This window comes from Rhea pennata, chromosome 5 (genome assembly GCF_028389875.1).
Source record: "Rhea pennata isolate bPtePen1 chromosome 5, bPtePen1.pri, whole genome shotgun sequence".
Classification (NCBI taxonomy): domain Eukaryota; kingdom Metazoa; phylum Chordata; class Aves; order Rheiformes; family Rheidae; genus Rhea; species Rhea pennata.
This window is the reverse complement of record NC_084667.1, coordinates 44,200,645-44,210,529: the sequence shown is the minus strand read 5'-3', so window position 1 is coordinate 44,210,529 and position 9,885 is coordinate 44,200,645. Positions and strand designations below refer to the sequence as shown.

The 9,885-nt window shown below is 43.5% G+C and overlaps 1 protein-coding gene across 5 annotated transcripts in view; it reads left to right on the top strand.

The window, feature by feature from the left end:
• The first annotated feature begins 328 nt into the window (after positions 1 to 328).
• Positions 329 to 9,885, top strand: part of PLCB2 (phospholipase C beta 2) — a 48,683-nt gene continuing 39,126 nt past the window's right edge. For 4 of the 5 annotated variants that reach the window (XR_009958482.1, XM_062576282.1, XM_062576284.1 and 1 more), the window contains exons 1-3: positions 329 to 759; positions 4,584 to 4,661; positions 8,182 to 8,250. Coding sequence is in view for 4 of the 5 variants with exons in the window: in XM_062576282.1 (XP_062432266.1) it covers positions 676 to 759; positions 4,584 to 4,661; positions 8,182 to 8,250 (231 nt within the window). In the remaining variant the exon portion in view is untranslated. The remainder of the gene's footprint in view (positions 760 to 4,583; positions 4,662 to 8,181; positions 8,251 to 9,885) is intronic. The other variant, XM_062576283.1, reaches the window with a different exon arrangement.

The following is a 9,885-nucleotide window of genomic DNA, read 5'->3' as shown; positions in this document are numbered from 1 at the left end:
TTGTGCCTCATATCTTAGCCACGTAATAGGGTGATGTTGCCTTTCTTTGCAGGTGCCATCTGAGAAGAAATCTATTAAACAGTGGACGGTGCAGCAAGGGGCCCCACAAATGGAGTCTGTACAGATCAAAGATCACATTTACTTTACATGATATTTGGCCCATTGCATGAAGGGGGCAGTCTGCTTGTAGCCAGACTCTCAGCTGTTCTGTAACCACATCTGCTGAAATAGTTTGAATGTTGGCTGGCAATGTCTGCACTTCGTCAAAGAGAACATTTAAGGAAGTTCAGTTGCGGAAGTGCTAGAACTGTGCACTTCACAAGTACAACTCTGAGTAGTAGGTCCCCCCTGGAGAAAGGGTGTGCACGCATGTGTGCTCACACGGGCATCTCTGCCCATCGCAAGCTTTCCTCTAGGTGACCTTGGACTGAGCTTCTCTTGCTTGTTTGGAGAGCAGTTGATTTACAATGCAGATCTGTCCGTCCTCTCCTGCCTGTCCCTGCCCCTCCTAAATTTGGCTGGGATATGAGGCTGTTTGCTTTCTGATGCCAACAGTGGCAATGGCAGAGAGCCCTGCCATGTGAGAAGCAGAGATAGAGAAGACGGGGCCAAGGAGGAGCGAACTGTGCGACTACTCTTCCTTCTGGTAGCTGAGGGGCACATCTGCAGAACAGAATGTCGATGCTTACCCCAATCTTGCAGCCCCCGGAGGTGAAGGAGTATCTGTCCAAGGGTGAGCGCTTCATCAAATGGGATGATGTGAGTACTGGGTTTTTTGCTGGACTAGAGTGCATGCATGGTGGCAGAGAAGAGCTCACGTTTTGGTCAGGGTTTGTGAGGAGGCTGGGAGTATATTTTCAGTGTGGGGGATGGGGCACTCTAAATATGTGTGTTGTACCAGTTACATCTGGAGAGGGAGAGGGAATTGAGAGGAGCAGGAGAGTAGAGGGTTAAAAGCAAGGGAGCACATGTGTGATTTCTTTGCCTCTCTTTACTGTGGAGGTTAGAAGTAAATGCAGAAATGTGCCACGGAGTCTCAGTTCAGTGTGCAGTTTCTTGATGTAGGACCCTGGGTTTCTCTCCTCCATTCTGCTTTGTGCACAAGGACTTGATTTGGTGTGGCTGCTGTGTTTGCCTTCTATGTTTGCCTTTTGTTATGAGGAGAAGAAACTGTTGAACAAGAGAAGAGAAAGAATTAATTTAAGAACTCTCTTTTTCAATCTGATAGTCCCCTTCCTCGCTTTCTAAGAACGTAAAAGGGGATTTCTGCCAGTACCCCCTCACCAAGGTAAGGGAGAGACAGCTGCCCATCTCTCATCTTGAGTTTGATCTGCGCACACTGTTGGGAGGAGCTTGAAGGTTGGTAAAGCAGGGGGCAGCTCAGGTTATGATTGTACACCAAGATGTGAGGATTTGATGTGGTATTGGAAACAAGACAAATTAGAAGGCGCCTCCAGCAGTAATGTGTGTGTGTGTGGAGGAGGGATTAGTATCATGCTTACTTTCGAGGGTGTAGAACTGGCATAGAGTTTTAAGGCCCAAGACAGTGTGTGCAGAGGAGATATTTCACTTATGGGCAGCATAAACAGGAGTCCTTTGGCATCACTAAGAAATGAAAAGGTAATATACTACTAACAGAAAGGAAGGATGCAATACAGTTGCAATATCAGTTGCGATATCACTGTGCAGAAATTCCACTTGTCCTATATAAGCAGAAAGATGAGGCCAGGGTTCAGCGAAAAGTGCACCTTTTCCTTTCTTTCCAGTGGGACCATTGCCTGCAGAATTCAGGTGTGTCTTCTTTGAGTTTGCACAGGGATTTGGTTTCTGAGAATAACAAAGCAAAGGCTGGGCTTTTCAAAAAGTTGCTGCTGACTTTCTGTGCCTCAGACTACTGAGACCACTTGCCCCAAAACTTAAAGCTATTTCTTTAAGTAGTTCATCTGGGGTTACTAGGATTTTCAGGCTTCCTTGAAACCCAAGGTGAATCAAGTTAACCACTCTATGGGTCTAGAGAGTTTAGCTGATGTTGAAATTGTGTGAATTAGAGTGTTCAAGTCCTGTATAGATTTTTGCCTAAGGCTAACAGATTTGTAACCATTCCTGAAAGGGTTGCTCCTAATTATTAAGTAGTTTACAAACTTGACCTCCAACAATAATGAAAACCTTCAGGAGTAGGATGTTATGGTCATATTGCTCCATCTCCTCATACTTTCCTGCTCCACGGTTATGAGAGGCTGCAGAAGAAAATGACAAGAGCTCTAGCCTGTAGGACTGCTAGTGGAGTGGGAGGATAAAGGAAGGTCTTTGGAGGTCATGAATCCTGGGAATTCTTTTGTCTCACTTACTTTTTGAAATGACCTGGTCATGCTGTTTATAAAGGATTTGAACTTTTCCCACAAGTAGTTCAGACAAAGGAATGAAGGTAGATCAGATTGGCTCTTTACATCACTCTGTACAGTTTGGAGCTGGACTGAAGCTTTTATTGCACCCACTAGTTTTTCTGACTAAAGCAAAGTTGCACATCTTTTTTTGGTGCCTATATCTTGTGCAGCATTTATAGTATCTTCTCTAGAGGAGAGTGCAATAGAATCTGATAGGCTGGACTGTTCTGACCTTTTCTGCTAAGTTAGCTTGCAACATTTTTGAGAAAGGACCAACTCTCTGCTGTGCCTTGTTCAGCATCCATTAGCAGCTGGGGCTGCCATCCAGACTTGAAGTTAGATCCTGCTATACAGCAGGTAGTTTTCTGCTCACACTGTAAAGTTCAAGTCTAGGATGGAAAACAAGTGTTGTCTGGTAAAACTCTAATGTGGTCTGGCATCTTGTGCCAGGCCAAGGTGTAATCTTCAAAGGATATAAAATATTTTCACTTATATTTAGAGGGTTAAGAGTCAGCACAGAGCTAAATTCATACGTGTCTGTCTCACTTAAAAGGTCAGCTACTACATTCCACTACCTGAGGTTTTGGAAGTGTTCCCAAGCTAGTTCTGAAATAAACTATTTGGCTGCCAGACTGTCCTCTGTAGAATTCTCCATCTCCTTTGCTGCCAGGAGCCACCCTTGCTGTGAGGGCCTACCTGCACCCCATAGCTATCTGCTTCCCTGGTCAGGGGCCCTTATTGCTGCCTCAACTTTTAAAAAAGCTGCTTGCTGGAAGATAAGGTTATCTAGAAACGTGGCGCAATGCTCAGCAGTGGTACTACAACGCCTCTTTTGCACTTCATGGCTCATAGCCCTGTGTTCAGATAGTCAGCTGGGAGCTCTGAGGTCACAAGCCTGACACTGCACACATCAGCATTGTACCTAGGACAGCATGAGGGAAGCAGAAGGAAGTGAAAAGAGAACATACAACACACTATGGCAGGGATAGGTTACTGTAGTGGTCACTGCTCATGAAGAATACTAAATCTGGAAATGGAAGTTCCTGGGAATATAGCAACACTGCAGAGAAGTATGAATTCAATAGAAAACTGAAGAGCCCAAGACCAAATGTCAAATGCAGTTTCCATACACTTTACAGGTTTCAGTGCAGTAGTTTGATATTTCATCTTGCAGTAAGACTTGAAGCCCTCCTAAAAATGGCCAATAGTCCTTATGAGCATATTTTCTGTAGCAGCAGATATTAAGTACACTCAGGAGTCTTCTTGACTAAATGAGTTTGGGCCGAAGCTGAGGCACCAAGCCCTCATTATGTTTTTCTCCAAAGAGCTCACACTAAGTCACTTTTTAGCACAGGCTTGCATGCGAGAGGAGAATGGATGTTGTCTTGAAAATATGTGTGAAGTTGCCTTTAACCAGAAATGCAGAAGCAGCCCTAGTTATTCACAGGTGAATAACTAGGTATATAGTTTCACAGCAGCCTGTGTTTCCTTTGTAGTGTATGGCCTTGCTTCTGATCTGGAGGGACCCCTCTGTGTTGTATGAGATCTTGGAAGTATTTCATCCAGCTTTGTGCCTATAGTGTGAGAGTTTAAATAGGAGCTGGTTGTATATGTTCTTTTTGTAGTCCATGTAGAACTAGCCCTTGGAGTTCAAGAATCATCTCTGCAGGTAGATTCATCTGTTGTATTAGATGGTCCCGTCCCCCCTCCCCCCCCCCCGAACTCTTTCTGACCAGAACTGTTTATATTTTCAGACTTTCATTGACTTTAAAGAGAGCCCAGATAACTAGTATGAATACAGATACCTAGATGGTGGATGCCACAGATGAGTGCTCTCTCTGCTTGGTATAGGCTCCTTCTGGTGCCCATAGAAGGAAGTAGGTGCCTTGGAGGGCAATTCAAATGATTCAGCTGAATCACATCTAGAAGGACTTTCTTCTCTCTGCTCAATGCATAGAAAATTCCAGGATTTGCTTTGGCTAAATGTATAAAGATAGGTGAGACCCAGGCTTTGATAGCAATCTGCTTCCGTATCCTCACACTATGACTCTGGAGATGCATTGAAATCATCCAATTCATTTGCACGAATTGCAGATGATTCCCCTGAATGAGACTACATTTGAATTGGAAACCTTACATCCCATGATGGATTACCCAAGTCACATAAGTTATTTCTTTCTCTTGTTTTTTTTTTGTCAGGAAACAGCAAGTGCTTCTCCTGTGATTCTTCGGGTAGATCCAAAGGGCTTTTACTTATACTGGACCTATCAGAATAAGGTAAGTGTCGAGATTTCACGGCTTGGTTTCTGAATTGTCAGTTCAAGTTTGTTAAGAATTAAAATACCACATGGGCTTGAATACTGCATTTGAGAGAGCAAGCTACCACATTCATTCCCCTTAGCAGGAAACTACATGCAAAGCATCTGGGAGACTAGTGCTTATTCAATGACAGGTTTGTCTTCACAATTCCAGAAAAGAGCAGGAAATCAAGCTACAAACATGCTAGACATATGAATGTGGCTTTTTTGTGCTGGTGACACTAGCAGTCTTATACTTGTGGTGTTTATTAGATGTGCTTCAGAAGACTTGACAGGGAGAAGTAGATTTGATTTCCCTGTTTGATCCCAGCATGCTAAAGGATTATCCCGTGTGTAATGGTGAAGTTGGTGAAGAAAGAAGTCCAGTTGCAAGACATGCAGTTAGATATATGCACCTTCAGCTAACGTGTGCCTTATGTGTGGTCTGTGCTGTAATTAACTGACCTGATGGAGCTTTAGAGATTGAAAAAAATAATGAAGGAAGTGATGTAGAGACTACATCAGGTATGGAGATGATTTTGCTCCTCTAAGGCCAAGGTGCTGTATGCACATACTGTCAAGGTAAAGCACAGGATGCTGGTTCCTTTGATGCTGGAGGAAAGTGAGAGGGAATAAATTTAGGAAAGAAAATTCAGTTCCTCACTTCTGAGTAGTAGTGAGGGGTGGAGAGTTCTGGCTGTCTGGAGGTGGAAGGCTGAGCTTAGTTCTGCTTTCCAGAGTAGAGCTGTGGTTCAGCTCTACTTCCTCCTTGTGACCTACATGCTGAAGAGGCATGGTAGATAAAAAGATACAGATAACAGTCCTGCACAGCACCCTGGCCAAGAGACCTGATGCTTTTTGGTGAGGTCTACTTCCTTGGAACTTTGTGCCAAAGTGCCAGCTGCGATAAGGCACAGCTACATAGCTGTATCCTCTGAGAGTATGGTGCTGCAAGGTTGGGGAGTGTCACATCCCTCTAGAAGATGCACTTTCCTTTCAGCTGTCCCTGTCCCTCTCATGCTCCCTTTCAAAGGCTGCTCCTGGTGGTAAAAGTGGAGCTGTAAGGGCTCCAGCCAGACAGCAGGATGAAAGGTAGCTCTGGAGCAGGTGTACAGACATGGGGCTGGGAAACTGTCATGGCCCCTCAAAAGTGAGACATTTCACTGTGTTATTGTTGTGAGGGATTTAATTACTCAGGAAAGAGGCAGTGATAAGGAAGCACTGCTGAGATTAAGAAACCCAGAGCTGATGTCTCATTTTGTTGGGAAATGCCATTGGTTAGCACCTAAAATAAACTGTAAACCAATCTGAAAGCCACAGTGGAGCAACTACCTATTTTACTCTTTGGGGAAGCACTTGTCTGGCACCTTTCCTACTTTCTGAAGGAATTTGCAGGCAGTGTGTGAGTTGTTAAAGATGATGGACAAAGGAGGGTTGCCAGAGGGAGCTGGTGAAAGTCTTGTGCACAGTTACCAGAACAAGAGACAAGCTTACACATATGTATTATAGGGTAGTATGATCAATAGTTAGATAGATGTTGAATTCATGTGGCTTTGAATTCATGTGGCTTATTAGCCTTCTGTGGCTGGTTCTTCTTGAGATCTGCTTGTCATGGACAGTGAGAGAACAAGAGAGGGGGACACCAGGAGAAGGGAGAGAGAGAGAGAAAGAGAGAGAGATGGAGGGATGGGGAGAGAGAAAGAGGGAAGGAGAAAAGAGAGAAGCAAGAGGAAAGAGAGGAGAGGGAGAGAGAAGAGGGAAGGGGAGACATGGGGAGAGGAAGGCAGGAGAGAGAAGAGAGAGGGAAGAACAGAGAAAGAGAGGAGAGAGGAAACAGAGAGGAAGAGAGAAGAGAGAGGAACACGAGGAAGGGGTAGAGAAAGGGGCAGACAGAGAAGGAAGAAGAGAGGGAGATGAAAAGAGATAGAGAAGAGGGAGAGAGAGAAGAGAAAGAGGGGGCATACAGAGAGTGTGAGAGAGAGAGAAGGTAGAAGGGGAAGAGGAAGAAGAGAGAAGAGGGGACACAGGCAGGAGTCAGAGAGAGAGACAGAGAAGCAGACTACTGTGCCACTTTTGCACTAGGGACTTGGAAAGGAGTGAGATTAAAAGCAACATTTCTATCCCACTTGACAAGTATATGGGGATACAGACAGAAGATACAGTATCCACATTTTTTTTTTATTGTGATCCTGGAAAACTATATTATCTGCTGCAACAGGTATGATTTGTTCTCCAGGTCCATGGTGAGCAGGCAGATTAGTAAGAGAGGAAGGAAGTTCAGGCTGGATATTAAATAAACAGACAAAATAAATATCACAAGTAGCCAGTAGTAAGGTCAGTGAGGCTGCAGAGTGAGTTGCTTAGGGAAGCCTGGAATCTCCTCTATGGGAATAGCTTCAGAACAGATTAGGTGAAAGTCTGCTGGGAGTGACCCAGATGGAGATGTTCCTGCTCGTCTTCCAGCTCAGTTGCTCTGTGTTGAACATGTAGAGATGAAAGAAAGGCTCAGAACACTCTTGACAAGAGACTCTGGATTGCTTTAACATATGGGCTGTTACTGAACTAGAGTTTCCCCATACAGACAAGTCTGTGCAAGTCACACACTCCATCTCCTGTTAGGGCTTCCATGTCTAGCAAGTAACTTCTGACTCTGGTACAGAAGTGAGAGGATGTAGTAGTAGTGTAGGAAAGACTGTGCTCATTCATGTATTAAATCTTTGTGCAGGCTTTTTCTGCACTACATATTTCCATTAGTTGAACCAAAAGGGATGGAGTAGGATGGACATGTGGCTAATTCCAGAGATGTACCCTCCCTTGGCAGTGCTTATGGAGTGTTTCATGTTCTGCTTGGTCTTCCTGAAGATTATCGATTTTCATTTCAAGGATAACTTGATTTGTTTTATTGAATTTTATTTACTCAGCCTTGATTTAGTATCCTCATCCTGCAGATTTGTACCTGCCCTGAAGTGAAGGTACAGGTGTGGTCATGTCCTCATTCCCTCCTTGCCAATGGTTGGCAAAATTGTTGTTTAAGCTCTGCTGCCTCTGTTTCTGCCTGCATCTCTGAGCCAGCTCAAGCTTTGAGCCTCTCCCATAAGCAAATAGTCCAAGTAGTGTTACTGCACTGAGGCCAGAGAAGCCCCTAGGTTAGAGAAGCCTGGATGTTGACAGTGAAAATTTAGGAAAACCAGGGCCTACTCTGACTAGGCAGGAGCTATGTTTCAGCCCATATATCAGAGCCTCAGTAATCTGCAGTGGGCCTCTGGACTCACCCTGAAGAGGATGGAGCTGCAGACCAGTGCCTCCTGCACATTCTCCAGCCTCCCAGCTTAGCATGTCAGTATCTACTGTTTCTCTGCCTACATTGTTCCTGATGGGAGAGCTCTTCTCCAGTAAAGAGCTCTGGATAAGACCTGCTTTGTAGCTTATAGAGATCCTGTAATGGTCTTGTCTTTCCTTCTTTCTGTGCCTTCATCTTCCTTGTCCTTATTCTATTGTAGGAAATGGAAATTTTGGATATAACCAGCATCCGAGATACTCGAGTAGGGAGATTTGCCAAAATCCCCAAGGTAAGTGTATGACTTTGTTTCTGCCAGGGGTTTGCACAGGGAAGGCAAGCCTGCCCAGGGCTTTGGCATAGGCTGAGGCAGGTTCCCCAGGGTTCCTCTAGGCACCCTAAAGAAACATAGTTCCAGACTGTGGTATATGAGCTTGTTTGAAAGGATATGTCAGAAAGCTGGGAAAACAACAGCTCAACTTCAAAGAGCATGCCAGAAGAGAGTCGTTTTCTGCTGTGCGCAGCAGCAGTGTTCTCTCCTCTGCCATGTGTCTGGCTGAATGTAAAGACCAAGCCAAGAATAAAGCCACTGAGCTACATGGGAAGTCCTGCAGAAGACTCGTGATGTTTCTGTCCTGAGTCACCAGAGCTTCTCCCTTACGCAAAGATGCACTGGCTGAGTCAAGGCAGCTACAAAGCTGTAGATACAGAGAGATTCAAACCCAAAGTGCTTTTTATTCCTCTTTAAAGGGAAGAATATGTAGTTTCAAGAAAAAGTAGTGTTAAAATTTTTCTTTTATTTTTCAAGTAAGTTTCATTTGTATGCTTGTTGGGTAGGAGACTGAAGAGAAGCACATGATTATGTCTTTGATTTTTGGTTTCAGTTATAAATTAAGCTTTCTGTAGCAAAGTTATTCATGCTATGACTTTATCCTGTTATTTTAACTTTTTCATCTATGACAAAGCCAAGCAGAAAATTGAAATAAAACAAATAGGAAAAGGGAAAAAAAAAAGAAAATAATGGAGTAAAAATAATGGCTCCATATAACAGCACAGGTGGTTCTCAATCTAATTTAAGAGGAAGATTTTGCAATATATACTGAGAGACTTGAGCAGACTCTTTGAGTAAGAAGTGTGGCTGTTTTCCTAATATCACTGTGAAAATGTCTGTTTAGAGCTCTTTGAGTCCCAGAAAGATCTGTAATGTACAATATATTCATATATGATCCACAAAAGCGGTGACTAGTGGCATGACAAAGTTTGCCAATAGTACTGAGACATTTAGGGTAATAAAATGAGGACTGATCTGCAGTCTGTCTATATTACTGACTGACTGGATGATCACATAGGAGATAAAATTCAGTACAGATAAGCATCAAGCAATGCACACAGAGAAAAAACAGTCTTAACCTTCTGTAACAACAGGCTCTTGAGCTGACCATTACTACTCAAAAACAAGATCATGAGTTATGATAAATCGTGAAAACATCAAATCTGTGTTCAATAGTATTTGCTCAAAGATGTAAATTATGTTAGGAATTATGAGGAAAGAATTAGGAAATACCATTATGCTGTTGTGTAAATCCTTAATGCATCCATATTTCTAAGCATTTCTGGTATCCCTCACTCAAATGAGATAAAGAGGAATTGGAAAATGTAGAGAAGGACAGCAAGAGTAATAGAAGTATGAAATGGCTTCTGAATTAAAAGCATCTGAATAGACAGGGACTGAAGTCTGTCAAAAAAAAGGTGAGGATGGTGAGGGGGAATATGTTGGAGTGCTGTAAAATTTGGAGCTGAATGGAAGAGGTGAACACAAAGCATTTGCTCAGTGTTTATTCCAGTGTGAGAACTAAGCATCAAGTGGAATTTTCCAGAGGCAGGTTCAGCATTAGGAAAAGGAGGTGCTGTTTCACACATTATGTCA